Source organism: Armigeres subalbatus, chromosome 1 (genome assembly GCF_024139115.2).
Source record: "Armigeres subalbatus isolate Guangzhou_Male chromosome 1, GZ_Asu_2, whole genome shotgun sequence".
In the NCBI taxonomy this organism is placed as follows: domain Eukaryota; kingdom Metazoa; phylum Arthropoda; class Insecta; order Diptera; family Culicidae; genus Armigeres; species Armigeres subalbatus.
In genome coordinates this window covers 167,369,673-167,392,818 of record NC_085139.1, presented here as the reverse complement: position 1 = coordinate 167,392,818, position 23,146 = coordinate 167,369,673, and the positions used below count along the sequence as shown (strand labels likewise).

At 37.5% G+C, this 23,146-nt stretch overlaps 1 protein-coding gene across 1 annotated transcript; it reads left to right on the top strand.

Annotated features, from left to right (window-relative positions):
• The first annotated feature begins 344 nt into the window (after positions 1–344).
• Positions 345–23,128, top strand: LOC134205515 (regulator of nonsense transcripts 2). Its single transcript, XM_062680798.1, has 4 exons — positions 345–2,282; positions 2,374–3,163; positions 22,099–22,617; positions 22,730–23,128. Exons 1-4 carry the CDS (start codon positions 487–489, stop codon positions 23,051–23,053), a joined length of 3,429 nt encoding a protein of 1,142 aa, XP_062536782.1. The 5' UTR covers positions 345–486; the 3' UTR covers positions 23,054–23,128.
• The last annotated feature ends 18 nt before the right edge of the window (positions 23,129–23,146 follow it).

Here is a 23,146-nt window from a genome sequence, read left to right as displayed (position 1 = left end):
TCGTGAGCAGATTTTAAGGCAAAAATATATTTGTTTACAAATCATCTTAAAAAGTACCTCAGGCATTCTCATTCGTTGATCTTGATTGGGACGTTTGACGTTTACCGCTTTGCTGTTCCGCCAAGTTCCAAATTTCTGAAATTTAGTACAATGTCACTTTTGCCGCAGCGCCGTCATTGTGGGCTGCACCATATTGTTCTATGTGTTGGAAATTTGCCGTTACCGTTCTGCCGCATTGCCGTTCACATTGTGTTTGGGCACTAAGATATCTTTTCTCGCGCCGTGTTTTCTCTAGATTTTTATATTTTATGAATGGCAACACTGATTAAAGAAAACAAGGCGTTTGCTGTCAAATCTAGACCATCATAACAAACTTTTGTTATTAGGGAAGTGCTTAGAAAATCCGCGTTTTCTTTAGAAAAACCTTGAAGAAAAACTATTTGTTTTCATCTGAATTCATAAAACAGTAGTGACAAAATCGTTACAATGGAACCAACATCAAACTCTTGTCCTGAATCGGAAACAAAAACGGAACAAGCGTCAGAACAATTGGGATCGGTTCCTGACGATTCGGATACTGCCAGGAAGGAAGTGGAAGATTATGTGGCAGAACTTGAGATCAGGTACGAGCAAAAAAGCCAATTGCGCTCGCAGAATGTAACTCCGGAACGGCCACAGGAGTCGTACTTTACCAAGTGTGATTCGAGTTTAAAAAAGAATACGGCGTTTGTTAAAAAGCTAAAACAGTTCACCGCTTCGCAGCTGGATGGTCTGCTGAAAGACATGGCCGGACTGAACCTGACCAAGTATATATCGGAAGTCAGTGCAGCGATTGTGGAAGCCAAGTTGAAAATGAGTGATGTTGTTCCAGCGCTGACCCTGTGCAGTAAGCTGCACCAAACATACGCGGAATTTAGTCCAAGCTTTTTGGAGACTTGGCAAAAGGTTTTGCATGTAAAAGCCGGTGAGAAGATTGGAAATCCAAGCAAGATGAGAGTTGATTTAAGGTTTTACGGCGAATTGGTAAGCGTGGGAATATTCAGCAACAAGGTTGGGCTGCCCCTGCTTGGTGCGTGCTTAACTGCACTGATCTCCCAGGACAAGGACGAGCACAGTAACTTGTCCATCATCTTGTCGTTTTGTCGACATTGCGGCGACGAATATGCTGGATTAGTGCCTAAGAAAATACAGGATTTGGCCAAGCAATTCAATATACAAATTCCTTCATCAAGTCTACTGTCTCCAGATAAACAGCAGAATTTAAGAAATCTTTTGAAGGACTACTACCAGACACTCTGTGAGCACTTGAAGAATGAGCATAAGCAACTTCAGTATGCGGAAAAGTCTAGACGAAAAATGCTAGAATCCAAAGGGGAGGTCCCGAATGACAAGAAAGAGCAAATTGAAATGCTCCAAAATAGCTACGACAAGCTAATGGCATCGGCGCAAGCAATGGCGGATCTGTTGAACGAAACATTACCAGAACTCACTGTGGAGGTTGAAGTTTCCCTAACTGAAGGGACGGTAATCGATAGCATTGGCGATGAACAATTCGCAAATTTGGATCCCTGGGGTGATGAGGACACGCGCAATTTCTATGTCAACCTACCAGATTTGCGCCAGTTTCTTCCAAACTACTGTGGAAAGAAAGACGAAGTCATCCCCGATGAACCGGCAATGACGGAGGAAGTACTCGATATGGAAGTTGAACCGGAGCAAGATTCCGAAGATGTGGGTGACCCCCCTTCAGAAATATCCGAGACCGCGGAACCTGATGAAGAACCAACCACTGCTCCAAGTACGCCGCACCATCACGCCAACCGGGAACACTTCGAAGCATTCATAACTAACTTGCAAAATTGTGTCAACACGGAATTGATAGACTCGGCTGCTATCGAATTTCTACTGAGTTTGAATACGAAAAACAACAGGAAAAGACTAGTGAAAGTTCTTTTCGGCGTACAGAGGACCCGGTTGGATCTTCTTCCAATGTACGCCAGATTGGTGGCAATCATCAACCTGGTTTCGGCGGACGTAGCAGTAGATTTGTGCCAAATGTTGAAAGTCGACTTTAAGTATCAGATCAAGAAGAAGGATCAAATTAACATTGAGACCAAGATCAAAGTGGTTCGATATATCGGAGAATTGGTAAAATTTGGCTTATATAACAAAATTGAAGCACTGTTCTGTTTGAAGTGTTTGCTGCACAACTTTCAACATCATCACATCGAAATGACGTGCGCTTTCTTGGAAGTTTGTGGAATTTATCTGTACAATTTGAAGTAAGTTGTGATTTAAGTAACATAATTCGCCTATATACTGATGTTGAATTCTGTTGAAGCATTGGATTGTCTAACAGAAGTTTTATTATAGGGATAGTCGTCTTCGGACCAACGTGTATCTCGAGCAAATGATGCGCCTCAAAACGAACACCACGATGGATAGTCGACACGCACAACAGGTGGAAACCGCTTACTATTTTGTTAAGCAACCGGAAGGAATGCGTATTCAGCGAAAAATTCGCCCGCTTTTCCACACTTACATTCGACACTTGCTCTTCGAGGAGCTGAACAAATCCAACGTTGATAAGATGATCAAACTTCTGCGTCGTCTCGACTGGGAAGATAAAGACATCCACGACTACGCGGTCAAGTGTCTTTCGAAGGCTTACAGTATCCGGTACCATTTGATTCGCAGCTTGGCGGATTTGGTTTCCGGTTTGAGCTCCTATCAGGAGAAAGCCGTCGTCAAAGTGATCGACGCAGTGTTCGAAGACATCCGTGCTGGGTTGGAAATTCACGACACAAAACTTGCCCAGCGGCGGATTGCGATGGCCAAGTACCTTGGAGAGCTTTATAACTACCGCCTGGTGGAATCGAAGAACGTACTGAACACGCTTTACTCGATTATTTCGCTGGGAGTCAGCACCAGCCACGATACACCCTCGGAAGTTGATCCTCCCGGTAGTTTATTTCGGCTCAAGCTGGTTTGTGTCCTGCTGGACACCTGTGGACAGTACTTCACGAGTGCATCGAGTCGCAAGGGGCTGGATTATTTTCTGATATTCTTCCAGCACTATTACTGGTTTAAAAAATCCGACCCGATATTTACCAGTGAAACGAATAAGGATCTCTTTCCTATTCTGATTGACCATATGTATAAGGTAAGAACGATGGTATTCATGATTATGTACATACTGTATATTTTTATTATGTTTAGGCTTGTTAGATGATATTCTTAGGGTGGACATATCCTCTTTTGGGTAAAAAAAAACAAAAATCGCTTATAGTCTATTCAGCTTGAGCTATTTATCACTAATTGTAAAGTGAGAGGATATAGAAACAGAATAATTATGAGGTGTTCAGACTGCCGCAAGAAAATATCACTTATGTCGAATTCAAGAAGAGTTTATGTACAGGGTGAGTAGTAGGGTGGTTCAAAAAATCGATTTTGCTCCACAGTGCTTATCTGATTCTTTATCAGGTTCTGAGTGTCCTTTGAAAATTTGAGCTCATTTGGATTTAAACTGATTTAGCACAAGCCGTTTCAGGTTTGCATGCAAATTAATATGGGGAAAATTATTTTTTCATTGTACTGTTAATGACGCTTCCCCATTAGGCGCAGGTTAAAAGAAAACCTATATAGCTAAAAGGAATACTCAACAGCTTTCACCCACTGAAAACCGCATCTTAATTAAACTTTCCAATAATTAGTAATCGAATTTAATCTATACCGTGGTTTTCTGGAGCTAATTGCATAACTCCTCAACAGGCAACATTGCTGCTCGTGGCGCGAAAGATAGCACACACAAATTCAGGCTACTATGTTGCACTGCACATTTCAGTGATGCCCTCAAAGAAGTTTAACGATCATGACTAAAGATTCGCATTCTGTCTTAAAATCGATTACTAATTATTGGGGCAATTAATTAACATGCGGTTTCCGTTGGGTGAAAGCTGTTGAGTATTCCTTCTAGCTATGTAGGTTTTCTTTTAACCTGCGCTTAATGGGGAAGCGTCATTAACAGTACAATGATAAAATAAATTTCCCCATACTAATTTGCATGCAAACTTGAAACGACTTGTGCTAAATCAGTTTTAATCCAAATGAGCTCAAATTTTCAGAGGACACTCAGAACATGATAAAGAATCAGATGAGCACTGTGGAGCAAAATCGATTTTTTGAACCACCCTAGTGAGTAGGATTGCTTGTCAGTGTTTGAAATCTTTAAGCTTGTTTTGTGTTCTCAAGTTACATTTATCGCTTTTTTTTTCTTTGAAAGTAAAGTTATGAAATTCTCAATACTTGTGTATTTTTAATGAGTTATCTTTCGATTCAACCAAAATAATGGTTTTTAAATCGAAATTGCAAAAAAATGTATTAAAAATTTCAGACCACATAAACCAAACTGTTATCAATTACACACTTAAAAATATAACACTGCGGAACCTTATCACATAGATTGAAATCTCCGATTTACGCCAAAAGTAAAAGAAGTAATGTTGCAAAATATTAAGAATCAGTTATTGCGTGCCAGCTCCTTTTTTTGTTTTGAAAATTTTAAGAGTTTGTGTCCGCTCCAATAAATAAAAGTTCATTTCAACATGAAATTTACAAAGGTTATGTAAATACTTTAATTATAATTGAAGTTTGATTTCACTTTACTGACAACTAACCGCAATCACCCTGTATGCACAAAATTAAATTTGAGAATTGGAGCATTTGTGTGGCGATAATTGATTTTTTTTCAAACAGAAATAGCTCTTATGAAAGTCTTATGAAAGATAATGAACGAAGAGGGCACTAATTGTTTGGGTACGCTGGTCTTTGGGGGTCACTATATTCTGCAATTTATTTTTAAATTTGAAATCATTCTCGTTGTGAACACCTACATCGTTTTTTTTGTTCTCTAAAAAGTAAAAAGCCTATTTAGGGTGATTATTTATCAAAGCCACACATTTAAATTCGCCACCGGATCAATTATACAATCACCTAACTAGTGTTTTCGCACGTCCGTCGAAAGGAGAAGCAAAGATCTTATCGATCTTTTAGTAAATCTGGGCTTGATGATTTAGTAGTTTGTAAATAACTTATTCCGGTGTCAGGCCATTAGGCCGAAGGCCGTTAGGGTGAAGGTCATTAGGCCGAATGAGAAGTAAGAAACAAAGCGTGAAAAATGAGAAGTTTTCCCTTCTTTCTTCTTCCTTTTTCCATCTTGCTACTTGCTTCCTCTATTTTGCTTCTTCATTCCTGCTTATTTTTTCTCCCTTCTTTGTTCTTAGCTGTTTTTTCTTTCTTTTTCGCTCTACTTTCTTCCTTTTCTTCGTCTTCCTTTTTCTGTCTTCTATCTCTTTCACCTCTTTCGTGCGTGAAAGTGTACGTCATTTTTTTTAGCACCCGTGTTATTTCTGTCTGCACTTGCATCGGCGGTTTGCAATTTCGGCTGATGGTTGACTAGAGTGCCTCTTTAAACAAAAACTATTTCTAGTTGGTATAATACAACTAGAAGTTATATTCTAGATTGGTGTTTCTTTTGATCGCGACAGAAAATTTCATGTCTAGTTATTAATTTAGACCCCAAATAGTGTCGGACGGATCACAGTCAATTTTTTCGGTGTTCGTGGTGTTAATTTTTTGGAACATATTTCTTATAAATTTTAATTTTAAAATTACGAACCGTTCGCTTTCAATGTTTCGGCTGTAGCTGAAGATGATCTACATATACCATCCGAAGAACCAACTAAACAGAATGTGGTTAATAGATATTCCGCGTGTTTTTGTGCTGAAGAATGCTATATGTACGATATCCCGGATTATGAGCTGCTGACGATGTTGTGTTTCGCTAAGGATCGATTTAAAAGACAAAATTTTAAAGAATTTATCTGGTGAGTTGATTGCTTTATTTATTTCGGTACATCTTTCAATTGATTCCAACATCCACGTAAAAAATCGCCGCGTCCCGAGAAGCAAATTTTACGAAAAAAAAAAACAAATTCTCCGAGTTCCGTAACATAAATTGTTCAAATGTCGAAATACAAACTATTTGAAATCCGAGAAAAAATGCAAATTGTTCGAGTTTAGAAAACAATCTCTCACCGGTTCAATAGTGAATTCTCCACGCTCCAAGAATTACTCCAATTACTCCGAGTTTTGCGATACGAGTACGGTTTTGTTTGAGTTTTTTGATTGCCATGCAGAACGATTACGCAATCATTCGAAATATTATGTTCTGCCTTGTGCGGTCGGTGGTAAATTAATTAGTGCGCACATAATTGTTTCCATTTATAATCTCGATCAAACTACACGCAACAGAATTATAAAGTGAAGGTTCAATTCGCATCCAAACGTGTTTCTCCAGTTAGCAGAGCGATCGACCGGTCATCGGGATTTTATTCTGCTTTGTGCGGTAAGCAGAACGATCGGCCGATCACCAAAGTTTTGTTCTGCATTGTGCGGTCGGTAATTAAAATAATTAGTGTTTGTTCGACTGTGCTTTTGTTTTAAATCGATCAGTTTACACGTTATACACGGCATACCGTTTACCAAAACGAACCCTGCCACACTCCCTACCCCATATATCCAAAATCCCAGTGATTTCTCGTCGAAGTGCAGATGACCGTGGGCGGTCAATCATGCTCATGCTCTATCTCTTTCACCTTCTTCTATCTCCCTTCTTTCTTATTATTTTTTCCTTCTTTCTTCTTCATTTCTTCTTCCCTTCCTTCTTACTCCTATCTTCTTCTTTCTCTTTTCTTTATTATTCCTTGTCTTTCTACCTACTCTTTTTCCTTCTTCTCTCTTCTTTCTTTTATTCTTCTTTCTTCTTCTATTCTTCCTTTTTTCTTTCTTCTTCTTCCTTCTTCCTTCCTTCTTTCTTTTTGCTTCTTCCTTATTTTCTTTCCTTCTTCCTTTTTCTTTATTCCTTATTATGTTTTTCCTTCTTTTTTCTTCCTGGTTTCTTTTTCCTTCTTTCTTCCTTTTTTCATTTGGTTTCTTTTTTCTTCTTTCTTTTTCTACCTTCTTTTTTTCGTCCTTCCTTTTTTTCGTTTGCTTCTTCCTTCTTTCTATTTGTTTCTTACTTCTTCATTCTTCTTTCTTCCTTAGTCTTTATTCCTTATTCTTTGTTCCTTGTTCTTTTTTTCATTCTTCCTTTTTTCTTCTTTTTCTTTTTTCATTCTTTCTTCTCCATTTTCCTTCTTCTTTCGTGCTTCTTATTTTTCATTATACTTTCTTTCTTCTTCCTTCTTTCTTCTTCTATCTTCCTTCTTTCTCCTTCTTTTTTCTTTCTTCCTTGTTCCTTCTTCTTTATGTTTTCTTTCTTCTTCCTTATTCTTTCTTATTCCTTAGTATTTCTTCCTTCTTTCTTCTTCCTTCTTCTTTCTTCCTGTTTTCTTCTTCCTTTTTCCTTCTTTCATCATTCTTCTTTCTACCTTCTTCCTTTTTCCATCTTGGTTCTTGTTTCCTCTATCTTGCTTCTTCCTCCTTCCTTATTTTTTCTTCCTTTTTTGTTCTTTATTTTTTCTATATTCTTCAATCTACTGTCTTACTTCTTTCTTCTTCCTTTTTATCCACTCTTTCTTCCTTCTTTTTTCTTTGTTTTTCCTTCTTTCTTTTTCTATCTCCCTTCTTTCTTCTCTTTTATCTTACTTCCTTTTTCTTTTTTCTATCTCTCTTTTTCCTTCTGCTATCTCTCCTCTTTTTTATTATTTTTTCCTTCTTTTTTCTTTATTTCTTCCTCCTTGTATCTCCTTTCCTTCTTACTCCTTCCTTACTTCCTTACTTCCATATTTCCACCAACTTTTTCTTCCTTCTTCTCTCTTCTATCTCTCTTCTTCCTTCTTTTATTCTTCTTACTTCTTACTTTTTTCTTCTTCCTTCTACTTTTTTTTTCTTCTTTCTTCATCCTTCTTCCTTCTTGTTTCCTTCTTTCTCTTTGCTTGTTCTTTCTTCATTTTTACATATTCTTTATTCTTTATTCCTTATTCTTTCTTCCATCTTCTTTCTTCCATTTTCCTTTTTTCTTTTTTCTTCCTTATTTTTTCTTGCTGCATTCTTCTTCCTGCTTTCTTCTTCATTGTTCATGCTTCATTCCTCATTCTTCATTCTTGATTCTTCCTTATTCCTTCTTCTTTCTTCTTCTTTCGTCTTTGTTTCTTCTTCCTTCTTTCTTTTTTCTTCCTTATTTCTTGTTCCTGCTCCATTCTTCCTTCTTCATTATTCCTTCTTTCTTCTTCATTCTTTTTTCTGCCTTCTTCATTCTTCTTTCTGCTTTCTTTCTTCTTTATTTTTACTTCTTCCTCGTCTTCTTCCTTATTCCTTCTTCTTTCTTTCATGATCTTTTTTCATTCGGATTTTTTTTGTTCCTTCTTCATTTTTTCCTTATTCCTTCTTCTAGCTTCCTTATTCTTCCTTCCTTTTTCCTTATTCCTTCTTCCTTCTTCTTTGTTCTTTTTTCTTTCTTTCTTCTTCCTTATTCCTTCTTTCTTCTTCATTCTTCCTACGTCCCTATTCTATATTTCTTATTCTTTCTTCCTTCTTTTTTCTTTCTTGTTCCCTTTTCCTATTTTCTTCCTTATTTCGTTTTGCTTCTTCATTTTCTTTTTCCCTTTTCCTTCGTCCTTCCTTCTTTTTGCTTCTTCATTTTTCTACTTTCTTCATTCTGTCTACTTATTTCTTCTTTGTTTCTTCTTCCTGCTTAATTCCTTCTAATTCTTTTTGCTTCTTCATTCTTCTTTCTTTCTTCTTCCTTCTCTCTTCATTATTTTTTCTGCCTTCTTCCTTCTTCTTTCTTCTTCCGTCCTTCGTATTTCTTCCTTTTTCTTTTTGCTTCTTCTATCTTCTTATTTTCTTCTTCCTTCTTTTTTCCTCCTTCCTGCTTTCTTTTTGCTTCTTCCTTCTTTCCTAGTATTTATCACTTATTCTTTCTTCCTTCTTCTTTGTTCCTTTCTCCTTTTTCTTCTTCTCGCTTTGTTCTTCCTTCTTTTTCCTTCCTTCTTCCTTCTTTCTTTTTCCTTCTTCCTGCTTTTTTCTGTTTTTTCTTCTTCTTCATTTTTCCTTCCTCTTTCTTGTTTCTTATTTTTTCTACCTACTTTTTCTTCCTTCTTCTCTCTTCTATCTCTCTTCTTCCTTCTTTTATTCTTCTTACTTCTTACTTGTTTCTTCTTCCTTCTTCTTTCTTCCCTCTTTCCTCATCCTTCTTCCTTCTTGTTTTCTTCTTTTTCTTTGCTTCTTCTGTCTTCCTTCTTTCATACTTATATTCTTTACTTCTTCTTTATTCCATTTTTTTCTTCCTGCTTTCTTCTTCCTTCTTTCTTCTTCATTCTTCATTATTGATTCTTCCTTTTTCCTTCTCTTTTCCTTATTCGTTTTTTCTTCTTCCTTCCTTCTTCCAGAAGAAAGAAGAAGAAAGACATCTTCTTTAGTCCTTGTTTCTTCTTCTTTCTTTTTTTTCTTCCTTATTTTTCTTTTTTCTGCTCCATTCTTCCTTTTTTCTTCTTCATTCTTCCTTCTTTCTTCTTCATTGTTCATTCTGCCTTCTTTCTTTTTACTCCTTCCTCGTCTTCTTCCTCTTCTTCTTCCTTCTTCCTTATTCCTTCTTCTTTCTTCCATGATCTTTCTTCATTCGTATTTCTTTTTTGTTCCTTCTTCCTTTTTCCTTCTTCTCTTTTCCTTATTCGTTCTTTCTTCTTCCTTCCTTCTTCCAGAAGAAAGAAGAAGGAAGACTTCTTCTTTAGTCCTTGTTTCTTCTTCTTTATTTTTTTCTTCCTTATTTCTTTTTCCTGCTCCATTCTTCCTTCTTTCTTCTTCATTCTTCATTCTGCATTCTTTCTTTTTACTTCTTCCTTATCTTCTTTCTCTTCTTCTTCCTTCTTCCTTCTTCTTTCTTCCATGGTCTTTCTTCATTCGTATTTCTTTTTTGTTCCTTCTTCATTGTTTTTTCCTTATTCCTTCTTCTTGCTTCTTCCTTCCTTCCATCTTCCTTCTTCTTTGTTCCTTCTTTCTTCTTCCTTATTCCTTTTTCGTTCTTCATTCTTCCTTCGTCCCTATTCTTTATTTCTTATTCTTTCTTCTTTCTTCTTTATTCCTTCTATCTTCTTCTTTATTCCTTCTTCCTTCGTTCTTCTTTCTTCTTTCTCCTTCCTTTTCCTTCCCCCATTCTCCTTCCTACTTCTTCCATCTTTCTTCTTTTTTTCTTCCTTTTTCCTTTCTCCTTCTTTATTATTCCTTCTTCTTTCATCTTTTTTCATTCTTCCTTCTTCATTCTTCATTCTTAATTTTTCCATCGTCCTTATTTTTATTCCTTATTCCTTTTTTCTTCTTTTTTCTTTCTTGTTCCTTTTTCCTTCTTTCTTCCTTCCTTCTTCATTTTTTTGCTTCTTCCTTATTTTGTTTTGCCTCAGCGTTCTTCCTTTTCCTTCTTCGTTCGTCCTTCTTCCTTTTTCTAGTTGCTTCCTTCTTCTTTCTTCATTATTCCTTCTTTCTTATTTCTTCTTCCTTCTTCCTTCTTTTTTTCTTCTTTCTTTTTTCTTCTCCCTCTTTCTTCCGCCTTCCTTCTTCCTTCTTTTTCATCCAGTTTCCTTTTTTTCTTTTTTCTTCCTGCTTTCTTCTTCCTTCTTTCTTCTTCCTTCTTTCTTCTTAATTCTTCATTATTGATTCTTCTTTCTTCCTTCTTAATTTTTCCTTCTTCTCTTTTCCTTATTCGTTCTTTCTTTTTCCTTCCTTCTTTCAAGAAGAAAGAAGAAGGAAGACTTCTTCTTTAGTCCTTGTTTCTTATTCTTTCTTTTTTTTTCTTCCTTATTTTTCTTTTTTCTGCTCCATTCTTCTTTCTTTCTTTTTAATTCTTCCTTCTTTCTCCTTCATTCTGCCTTCTTTCATTTTACTCCTTCCTCGTCTTCTTTCTCTTCTTCTTACTTATTCCTTCTTCTTTCTTCCATGATCTTTCTTCATTCGTATTTCTGTTTTGTTCCTTCTTCATTGTTTTTTCCCTATTCCTTCTTCTTGCTTTTTCCTTCCTTCCATCTTCCTTTTTCTTTGTTCCTTCTTTCTTCTTCCTTATTCCTTCTTCCTTTTTCATTCTTCATTCTTCCTTCGTCCCTATTCTTCATTTCTTATTCTTTCTTCCTTCTTCTTTCTTCCTTGTTCCCTTTTCCTTGTTTCTTCCTTCTTCAATATTTCGTTTTGCTTCTTCATTTTCTTTTTTCCTTTTTCTTTCGTCCTTCTTCCTTCATCCTTCGTTCTTTTTTTGCGTCTTCATTCTTCCTTCTTTCATCTGCCTACTTCTTTCGTCCTTGTTTCTTCTTCCTTTTTTTGTTTTTTCCTCCTTGTTTCTTCTTCCTGCTTAATTCCTTCTAATTATTTTTGCTTCTTCATTCTTCTTTCTTTCTTCTTCATTCTTCTTTCTGCCTTCTTCCTTCTTCCTTACTTCTTTCATCTTCCTTCTTCCTTATCCCTTCTTTCTTTTTCTTTCTTCCATCTCTCTTCTTCCGTCTGCTTTCTTCCTGTTTTCGTATTCCTTCTTTTTTCCTTCTTCTTTCTTCTTCAATCTTCCTTCTTCCCCCTTCCTTCTTCCTTGTTCCTTGTTCCTTTTTTCCTTTTTCTCCCTGATTTCTTTTTTCCTACCTGTTCATTCTTAATTCTTCCTGCTTCTTTCTCTTTCTTCCTTCTTCATTCTCATTTCTTCTTTCCTGTTTTCTTCCTTCTTCCTTATTCCTTTTTTCTTCTTCTTGCTTCATTTTTCCTTCTTTCTTCTTCCTGCTTTTTTTTTCCTTCTTTCTTATTTTTTTCTGCTTCCTTCTTTCTTCTTCATTCTTCTTTCTGTCGTCTTCCTTCTTCTTTCTTCTTCCTTCCTTCGTTCTTCTTCCTTTTTTCTTTTGGCTTCTTCTATCTTCTTATTTTCTTCTTCCTTCTTTTTTCTCCTTCTTCCTTCTTTCTTTTTGCTTTTTCTTTTTTTTTTGCTTCTGCCTTCTTAGTCTTCCTTCTTTCTTAGTCTTCATCCCTTATTCTTTCTTCCTTCTTCTTTGTTCCTTTCTCATTTTTCTGCTTCCTTCCTTGTTCATCTTTCCTTTTTCTTCTTCCTGCTTTCTTCTTCATTCTTCCCTTTTTTTCCCTTTTGCATTTTTTCATTCTTATCGCTTCATTCTTTCTCCTTCCTGCTTCCTTTTTGATTCTTTTTTTTCTTTTTCCTTCTTCCTTCTTCATGCTTTCTTCTTTCTTTTTTCTTCTACATTTTTCCTTCCTTTTTCTTGTTTCTTATTTTTTCATTATTTCTTCTTTCTTCTTCCTTATTTTTTTCCTTTTTTCATCAATCTTCTTCCTTTTTCCTTGTTCTATCTTCCTTCTTCTTTCTCTCTTTTTCTTTCTCCTTTCTCCTTCTTCTTTATGCCTTTTATCTTTTCCCTTCTTCCTTATACCTTCTTTCTTCTTCCTTCTTCTCTCTTCCTTCTTCCTTTCTCCTTCTTTCTTCCTCTTTCTTCCTTCTACCTTTTACCTTCTTTCTTTTTCCTTCTTCATTCTTCCTTCGTCCTTCGTCCTCCTTCCTTCTTTCTTGTTCCTTTTTCTTTTTCTTCCTTATTCTTTCTTCATTTTTTTCCTCTTCCTTACTTCATTCTTGATTCTTCCTTCTTTCTTATTTCTTCTTTCTTCTTCTCCCTTCTTCCTTCTTCCTTCGTCATTATTCCTTTTTCTTTCTCCCTCCTTCATTCTTCCCTTTGTTTTCTTCGTTCTTCCTGCTTACTTCTTCATTCTTTCTTTCTCTTCATTATTTTTTCTTTCTTCTTTCTTTTTCTGTTTTCCTTGTTCCTTTTTTCTTTATTATTTCTTCTTCCTGTTTCAGTCTTCCTTCTTTCTTCGTCATTCTTCCTTTTTGCCTTTCTCGTATACTAAGTATACGTAAAGGCTATATGATCGCTCCAAAAACAAACTTTTTATAGAAGGCGCGGAGACCCATAGTGTTATATACCAATCGCCTCAGTTCGACGAATTGAGGTGATGTGTGTGTGTGTGTGTGTGTGTGTGTGTGTGTGTGTGTGTGTGTGTGTGTGTGTGTGTGTGTGTATGTGTGTGTGTCTGTGCACACTCACCCAAAAAATGTCACTCATTTTTCAGGTACTTATCCTTAACCGATTTACTCGCAACAAGTTGCATTCGACGCAGGACATTCTGCCATTGTTTCCTATTGAAAATTGGTCAGATCGGACTATGGGCTCGGAAGTTATGGCCAAAATACCATTTTTTTACAGAAAAAAATGTCACTCATTTTTCAGGTACTTATCCTTAACCGATTTACTCGCAACAAGTTGCATTCGACGCAGGACATTCTGCCATTGTTTCCTATTGAAAATTGGTCAGATCGGACTATGGGCTCGGAAGTTATGGCCAAAATACCACATTTTTATAGAAAAATTGAGTAAAAAAATGTCACTCATTTTTCAGGCACTTATCCTTAACCGATTTACTCGCAACAAGTTGCATTCGACGCAGAATACTCTCCCATTGTTTCCTATTGAAAATTGGCCAGATCGGACTATGGGCTCAAGAGTAATGGCCAAAATACTATTTCTATAATGCACGAGAAAGGCACCATCACCGCTAGGTGGATTAATCAGGGTTTTTCTTCTTCATTCTTCCTTCTTCTTTCTACCTTCTTCTTTCTACCTTCTTCTTTCTACCTTCTTTCTTCTTCCTTTTTTCTTCTTTTTTCTTCTATCTTCTTCTTTCTTCCTTTCTCCTTCTTCTTGCTTCCTTCTTTCTTCTTCATTCTCCCTTCTTGCTTCTTCATTCTTCCTTTTTCTTTCGTCTTTTCTCCTTCTTCCTTCTTTCTTCCTTTTCTTCATTATTTCTTCTTCCTGCTTAATTCTTCCTTCTTTCTTCTTTTTTCTTCAGTGTTTCTTTTTTCTTCATTATTTCTTCTTCCTGCTTCATTCTTCCTTCTTTTTTCTTCATTCATCCTTTTCCTTCTTCTTCCTGCCTTCTTCCTTCTTTCTTCTTCCTCCTTTCTTCTTACTTCTTCTTTTCTTCTTCCTCTTTTTCCTTTTTTCCTCCTTCTACCTTTTTCTTTCTTCCTTGCTCCATCTTCCTTCTGCTTTCTTCCTTGTTCCTTGTTCCTTTTTCCTTCTTTCTGCTTTTTTCTCTTTTCTACCTTCGTTCTTCTTCTTTATTATTTATTACTTCTTTCTTCTACCTTCTTCCTTCTTCTTTTTCCTTCTTTCTTCCGTCTTTCTACGCCTTTCTTCTTTTTCCTTTTTGCTTCTTCATTCTTCTTTTCTCTTACTTCCTTTTTTTTCGTTCTTAGTTCTTCTCTATTTCTGCTTCTTCCTTCCTCGTTCTTCATTCTTCCTTCCTTCTACATTCCGTCCTTATTCTTTCTTCCTTCGTCCTATTTCCTTCTTTCTTCCTTCTTTTTTCTTTTTCATTATTCATTTTTCCTTCGTTCTTCTTTTTTCGTCCTTCTTCCTTCTTTCTTTTTGCTTGTTTCTTTTTCATTCTTCATTCTTCATTCTTTCTTAGCCTTTATTCCTTATACTTCTTCTTTCTTCCTTGTTCTCTTTCCTTGTTTCTTCTTACTTCTTCCTACTTCTTCCATCTTTCTTCTTTTTTATTCCTTTTTTCTCCTTCCTTTTTCCTTTCTCCTTATTTCTTATTTCTTCTTTCTTCCTTTTTCATTCTTCCTTCTTTATTCTTCATTCTTAATTTTTCCATCGTCCTTAGTTTTATTCCTTATTCCTTCTTCTTTTTCCTTTCTTGTTCCTTTTTCCTTTTTTCTTCCTTCCTCCTTCATTTTTTTGCTTCTTCCTTATTTTGTTTTGCTTCAGCATTCTTTTTTTTTCTTTCTTCCTTTGTCCTTCTTCCTTTTTTTAGGTTCTTCCTTCTTCTTTCTTCGTTATTCGTTTTTCCTTATTTCTTCTTTCTTCTTCCTTCTTCGTTATTCGTTTTTCCTTATTTCTTCTTTCTTCTTCCTTCTTTTTTTATTCTTTCTTTTTCTTTTTCTTTCTTTTCTTTTTACCTCTTCCTACCGTCTTCCTCCTTCCTTTTTTTTCGTCCATTTTCCTTCTTTCTTTTGCCTTTTTCCTTCTTTCTTGGCGTGTAAGAGAAAAATAATTAAACGTCAGTAAGCCTTATTGTATCTACCTTACATTTAGTGCTTTTGATGCTCTATATTTCAGTTTCGTTTTCAAACTTTTTTTATATATCTTTATTTAGGAGACTTTCAGCCCAAGGCTGGCACATCTCGTACAAAATTGGAATTTATTTGTTGCAAAATGCCCAAAAAGCACAAATTTTGATCAGGATCCAAAATTTTAATATAGAACATTACGTAGATTGAAAGTTCGACTGCTTATGTTTGAGTATTTTTGAGGTTTTGGCTATTCAGTCTGTGGGTTTTTTAGAACAACCGTTTAAGTTCTGTCCCAACGTTTCGGCAAATTGTTGTTGCCTTCATCAGGGGAAAAATCATGAATGTTGTTCTACGTCTAACGTCTTTGCTAAGGACCAATTTTGTTTTTGTCTTAATTAGCGAGACTTTTAGCCTTAGGCTGGCTCATCCCGTAGGACCAATTTAACCGTTGTGTGACCGGCAAAAAAACACCCTTAACAGGCCGGCAGGGTACCCGGGTACCCACGAAACTAAAGTACTTATATCTCTGAAAATTTTCAACCGATTTCAACAATTTTGGGCTTATTCGATTCAGAATTTTCTCTTCTATCAAGATGTTATCAGGGTGAACCGATCCGGTCAATAAAATTCCTAAAAAATCCGGATTTCCAGGAACATGTCCTGCATAAATGATTCTGTTCGTGGGTATTGGTAGCTAATCAGCAATATGGGTATCAAACTTCTTGAAATTTCATCAGTAGATTGATTTTTATTGATTTGGGTCCATCAGAAGTGCAGATTTTTGATTGGCCATTCCAGAACAGGTTCCTCGAGGGGTCGTAGGTGGCGATGAACATTGTTCAATGGAACATCAACAATATGGGTATCAAACTTCATGAAATTAACTCTTGCGTATGTCCTTAATGATCCTAGGCTCACCAGACAAGTTGACTCAGGGGTGGCTATTCTGGAACAGGTTCCCCGGGAGCCGGGGTTGGCCAAAATTATTTCTCATTGGAACCCCAACAATATGGGTGTCAAACTTCTTGAAATTGTCTCAAGCGTTTATTTCTGATCTATTTAGGCTCATCAAACAAGTTCACCCCGGATCTCAATTCCAGAAATAGGTTCCCTGAGGAGTCAAGAATGTTCATTAACATTTTCAGAGCTCATTGTTTTAAATCAATTTATCTAGCAATGTGAGTGCTAAATAAATGCAAGGACCACTCATTGACGCCGGGTGACCAGCAGGAGACCCACCATAAGATTCCGGACACTCGGAGATATGATCGATTCCAGAAATTCTTCTAAACAGATGTGACTTTTCATAAACCGTTTGTTTTAACATTGTCACATCAAAACCAATACATGCACTACTCTTCGATCCTAGGTGGCCTCTATCTGATACTACGAAAGTTTGTTCTAGAAATTTGCGACTTTTCTTATAAACAATCTAAGCACACTAAGATTGTTCTTGGGAAGCTCCGATTCATCCGGAGCAGTGGTGAATTCTTGAAATTCATTTGTTATGAGAGCAAAATTAATGCAAGGGCTACCTGGTGGTCCCCAAATGGTGCTCCAGAAGTGCAGAGGCATCCAGAGCAGTGGTCAATTATTGCAGTTCGTTCTAGAAACTTTCGAAAATCGTTTGTAATATCAGTATAGAAGCAGAGTCTTTGCTCGCGCTTAGAATCATAGGGGCGTAACTGTATTGATCGATTTCTCTTCATCCATTTTATATTTACTTCAGGTAGAAGATGCAATCATCCTTCATTACAACCATGAACTCGTCGAAGATAAATCGATCAAAACAGTTACGCCCTTATGATTCTAAGCGCGTGATTGCGAATATCATTCATTGATCCCGATTAGCGCAATAAGTCCTCCTGAAATACCGGAATTCCCGAAGCAATCGCCATTTCTTACATTTTGTTTTCAACAGTTGCGTAATCGTGAACAATTTTTTTTGTAACAAATTAAAAAAGGAATGAGAAGAGAACGGGTTTGGTAGTCATAAAGCTACTGCTTCTGCCTCATAAGCAGGAGGTCGTGGGTTCAATCCCAGGTCCGTTCCTTGCTCCTACTTTGTATTTTTTTTATATTTATCTCTAGCAATCGCTAGAACTGGAAATGGACTTCCATACCATTTCCATTTCTTTTCCTATACCTTCAACTTGACTATTCTAGTCATTTCTGCTAGAATTGGAAATGAACTAAAGAGCTCGTTTCCTACATCCAATTAGAAATTCCATCAGTTGCTTTCTATCTATAACTTTGACAGTTCGTTAACCAAGACGGACCTCTGCCTCTTGAACCTTAGCCCAACAATTCCAATAAATTCCGTACGAACAGAGGTATATTCGGCTTGCAGTGGGCGAGTGATTGCATCATCATTTCCACCCCCTTCCCTACATTGGCTTGCATTCTGAGTCCATTGATAATCTGTGTGAAACAAAAATCTGTAACTAGATGCGCTCCCTCAGTAGACGAAGAAACTGGCTAGTCTAATCAGTTTCGTCGTTCCAGTTTCAAAATCTACCTGTCTGGCCGTGAAGGCCGATGAGATGTCGACGGATGAGATATTTAGCCTGAAAATGATCCTTTATGAATTTCGGGAGTACAACTTGCAGACTCATCATCTGTCTATTGATTTCAAAGCAGAACGTACGGTTCAGTGAAAAGAAATTAGCTGTGGCAGATAATGTCTGAACACTAGACTGGCCCAGGAAAGAAAAAGTTGTCTAATTACACGGGGCACCCCCCAGGATTGTGTCTTTGAATGAGAAAATCAATCTCTGAAAATTTAAGCTCAATCGCTTGTTGCATAAGCTGGCGCATTTGATTTGAAGTTTGTATGGGGATTTCAGCCAAAATGTATAGGAAAATACACCTCCGTCACTCATTCGATCTGGAAATTGGTTCTGATTGCTCGATTGACCTCAGAATTGCAAAAACGGCAGTTGGTATGCTACAGAACAATTTCACAGAACATTGTATGATGATTAAATGAACTTTTATATAGGTTTCGGCTGATTTATTAGGAGCTGATTTGTGTATTTTTGGGTTTTTTGATCGAATCGCATCTCTGATTTGTTAGGATGTAAAAAGAGGTGGACTGGAAAGATTTAGGGGTTTTCGAGCGAAAAGTGCTACGTACAATTATCGATGGGAAATTAAAAAAAATGTGTGGCGCAGACGCATAAATCACGAGCTGTATCAAGTATATAAAGAAGAAAATATTGTGAATCGTATAAAATACGGCAAACTCCAGAGGGCCGGTCAATTAGTGCGAATGTCGGAAGAAAGAATAGCAAAAACAATATTCACCAGAGATCCGGATAGAGGCCAGCGACTTCGTAGTTGCTGCACGTGGTGGAATCGGACCTGGGAATCCTAAACGTTTATGAAAACTGGAGGAACATCACCCAAGATTGACAATTATGGAGCTCTACAATACGTCAGTCAAAGGTTGTTTAGAGCTTCTAGTGGAGTGTCTTCACTTGTCATAAGACGATTTCGAACTATCCAATCTATTCCACCACTTGAAGTGAACGAACGATTTATTGAAAGTCGCAGCATTATTGGATGTATTGTGGCTATCCGTTTAGATTGCATCAATCATGCTCTTACATCTCTCAACAAGCGATTTCTAAAAACTCAAAACTTTCTAGGACGATTTAAAAATTGGCACATCTTCGAAAGTTCCGAAGCTTCCAGATGCTCACCTAACGGCCACACGGTGTCAATGAATGATCCTCTAATTGATTTTGATCGCACACAACTACAAAAAAAAGTCGCAGCTTTCTAGGGCGAGTTTCTAGAATTGATTACCTTTTCGGCTATTCCGGAGCTTCTGGAGCACCATAGTGGCTTCCAGGGTCAACGTTTGGTTCTTGAAATAATATTGCTCTCATTTTGATGCATAAATCGTTTTGTGAAACAGTATGGTTTATGAGGATGAATTTAAAAATTGTCCCTTTTCTCAGAATGTTCAGAGTTCCCGGAGGACCATTTAGCGGGTTTTGCTCTTACATTCATAACAAACCACTGTATTCTAGGACGATTTTCAAAGAATTTGTTTTACTATGGGTGTTCGGACATTCAGCACCAGATGACCAATGGTGGTCAATGCGTTGGTCATGCAATGATTTTACTCTCACAATGCTACAACAAATAATAGTTTTTATGATTTCCAGAATTGGCATTACTCCAAAAATAGATTTTTTAAAAAAATCGCAACTTCAAAATATAATTTTCTACACCTGGTCATTTCTCCTGATGTTCCAGAACTTTCTAAAACCACTTAGTGGCCATCCGGGATGAATGAGTAGTCTTTGCATTGATTTTGTTCGCTCATTGCTACAACACTAAAAGTCTCAGTTTTCTAGGATAAACTTTCCAGAATCAGCAACTTCTCCGGATGTTTCGGAGCTTTCAGTGATCCACTTAGTTGCCTTCTGGTGTAAAAGGTTGGTCCTTGCAATGATTTGGCTCTCAACACACGGATTACAAAAAAAACTGCAGCTTTCTATCTTTCATTTATATTGAAAAGTATTTATGGCCACTTAACACCCTACGGGGACCTGTTCTGCAATGGAAACTTTAAAGTCAGCACGTCTGGTGGCTCTAAAACAATCAGAAACAACTGCTGAGGCAATTTCAAGAAGTTTGATGCCCATATTATTGAGGTTCCATTGAAAATATTTATGACCATTTCTGGCCCCACTGGAACCTGCTCCAGAAATAGCCACTCAAATTTTCACTCATCTGTTAGAACCAAGATAATAAACAACAGCCTGCTGTGGAAGTTTCAAGATTTTTGACATCTATATTGTTGGGGATCCAATGAGAAATGCTTTTGGCCAACCTTGACCAAACATCCCCCGACCTCCCCACCCTGGAAACTTGTTCCAAAATGGCCACTCCGGACTCAACACCAAGAACACACGTTAGAAATAATTTCAAGAAGTTTGATACTCATATTGTTGATGTTCCCTTGAAAAATGTCCATAGTACCTATGACCCCTCGAGGAACCTGTTCTGGAATGGCCAATTGAAGATCTGCGTCTGATGGACCCAAATCAATAAAAATCAACCTGCTGATGAAATATCAAAGTTTGATACCCATATTGCTATTTACCTATCGAAATCCACAATCAGTACAATCTATGGAGGACATGTCCTAGAAATCCGGATTTCCGGTGATCCGAAAGTCCGGACCGGTCCAATCCAAAACAGCATGATAAAGGACAAAATTCTGAATCGAATGAGCCCAAAATGGTTGAAAACGGTTAAAAACGGTCAAAAAAGATATAAGCATTTTAGTTTCGTGGGCACCCGGGTACCCGGCCGGCCATTTAAAGGGTAAAAAAATGTCGGAACCCCTCCTTAATCAAAATTTCAGTTTACCCGTACAATCGATTTTGGCTGTCATTATTGTGGATATGAAAGAGTTTCAACCTCCTACTATGAAAATTCATTTAGATATCGCGAATTGAATTCCAAAAGGTACCCGGGTACCCAGCCAGTCACACAAGGGTTAAAAAGGCAATCTCTTTAACTGAAGATCGCCGGGAGGAGGACCTGCCGTGGACGGAGCGGAGCAGGCCACTGATAAGAAGGGCAGAGTCCGTGAGAAAAGGGTGCGCCTTTCAATGGCAGTAGTAAGCGAAAAGACAGAGGTGAGGCGATTATCGTCAAGACTGACGATGAAAGCTACTCCGACGTCTTGAAGACTATGAGATGCAACGAAAAGCTCTCTAGTCTAGGAGGAGATGTTAACTGTATCCGTCGAACGCGGAAAGGAGGGGTGATTCTCGTCTTGAAGCAGGATGCTGCTCAGAAGAGTTCTGAGTATAAAAAGTTGACAGAGGAGGTCCTGGGAAATGGGGTTCAAGTTAGAGCCCTATCCCCAGTGTCGAGCATCCAGTGCAAGAGCCTGGATGACATAACCGAGGCCGGAGACCTCGTAGATGCACTGAGAGATCAGTGCAATGTCAAGATCCAGAAATTCGCGATTCGGTTACGCAAAGGCTTTGCGGGAAGTTAATTGCCTATATTCCGGGTATAAGCCACCCGATGTGGAAATTAATTACTATGTATGTCTGAAACTCTGTCTGAAAAGTTGATTTTGCTCAGAGAAGCTCGGGCAAACTTAAAAATATCTACTATGTCTAAAAACTTGATTTGTGCAATTGCACAAAATGTGAAAGATTTAGTTCGAAAAATGTATTGGGGTAACCACTTCCTTCGGTTCGGCTACGTGTCTGGTGTCGAAAATTTGATCTCATCAGTAGCCTTCTGAGCTGCGGAGGACGATGGTGGCGCTTGTCAAGCGTACTGGTTTGGTGGGATCAAACCCCACAGAAGGAAGTGGTTACCCTCTAAAATACAATTCCGAAATAAATCTTTCACATGTTGTGCAATTGCACAAATCAAGTTTTTAGACATAGTAGATTTTTTAAGTTTGCCCGAGCTTCTCTGAGCAAAATCAACTGAATGCTAGTTATAGTTGTGGTTAGGTCGCCGTCCTATAGTTGCTGCATGCCATGGAAGTAGAGAAATACAATATGAACTTAACTGAAAATATGTATTTCCGATAGGATGAACTTACCAGTAAAAATGCACTTTTAACAAAATTTGGTATACCAGTAAACCTACTGTTTTAACAATCCTTCAATAGCCATCGGCGTGGTAAAAATATTCGGCGGCGCCGATTCATTTTTAACAGTGGTGGCGCACAGGTCTTCTAGGCTTATACATAGGTATTAGTCATGTTGGATCTTAAAAACAGAGGAATCTTTTGAAACGAAGTACATTGCGAAAGAATTAGAAAATAACGGACTAATTATTTGACTGCGCATATGCACAAGTCGTGTTTTCAGATGAACAATTTTATTTTAAATAAGGTACAGTGGGATAAGATAAATGGGGTGAATAAAAAAACCACAAATATTATATAGAGAAAGCAAAGTATTAATAAATTTCACTACACAAACTTTCAGGAATGCTTCAAAAATCTTCGACCTAAATTGAAACTGATATCCAGCTACGATGCAGCCAAGGAAGCAATAGAGAACATAGCGAAAAAAGTCTACCCACAGTTGTTTAACCCCCGTGACGATGACGAGCGCAGTCTTAAGACCATTCAAGAAAATGACACAGATAAGGACGATACCATGACAGAGGATTGTACATCGGAAGCATTTGGTGATTCAGAGGATGACGACGAGAATCCACGAATTCAAAGAGACGAAGACGACGAGGAGGACGGCCTGAATGACGACGACATCATTGACGAGTATGACGAGGGTGATTTGAATCAGGACTTTGACCCGGTGATTATGCCGATGCCAGTGGAGAAAACCATCGAAGATTTGGAGTTTGAGAAGGAATTTGAGCGAATGGCAACGGATAGCTTCCTGGAGCGGATGAAGGAGCCGGTGAAGCTTAACATCAAAGACATACCGGTGCCGATCACGATGAGAAGTAGTGGAACTAAGAAGACATATGAGCAATTACAGGTAGGTTGATTTTTTTTTATTTCGCAAGGAGTAATATTGTTAGGGTTTTTATTTCTTTTATCATCAAGTATTTATTTTATAACTATTTTCATGTTTTATTGGTTCAACCCAGGAAAACAAGGAAAAGTCTGACACAGTCCCATTCGTACTTATGATTAGAGGAAAAGGAAAACAGCAGCAGTACAAACCTTTTGAAGCTCCATCGGATAGTCAACTGGCGATATATGTCAAAGATCAGGAGCAAAAAATTAAGGAAGAAAACGATAGCGTGAAACGATTGACGCTGAATATTACCGAACGATTGGAGGAAGAAGACTATCAGGAATCGTTGCTGCAAAGTCAAAGGGCACCAACTAGCAATAAGATACGGATACAGAAGCCCCCCAAATTTAAGCATCCAAAGGGTGTCCCGGATGTTGACGCAATCTTTCATTAAGCTTAGCTTTGTGTTTTCGGATTGTGTGATCCACTAGTACTATGGATAAAAAAGCGTAACTAACTTCAAACTAGACATGAGCGTCTCACTATA

Coding starts and splice junctions, on each gene's coding strand:
- LOC134205515 (XM_062680798.1), top strand. CDS start 487: ATGGAACCAACATCAAACTCTTGTCCTGAATCGGAAACAAAAACGGAA. Junction 2,283..2,373: donor ATTTATCTGTACAATTTGAA/GTAAGTTGTGAT, acceptor GTTTTATTATAG/GGATAGTCGTCTTCGGACCA. Junction 22,618..22,729: donor AGACATATGAGCAATTACAG/GTAGGTTGATTT, acceptor GGTTCAACCCAG/GAAAACAAGGAAAAGTCTGA.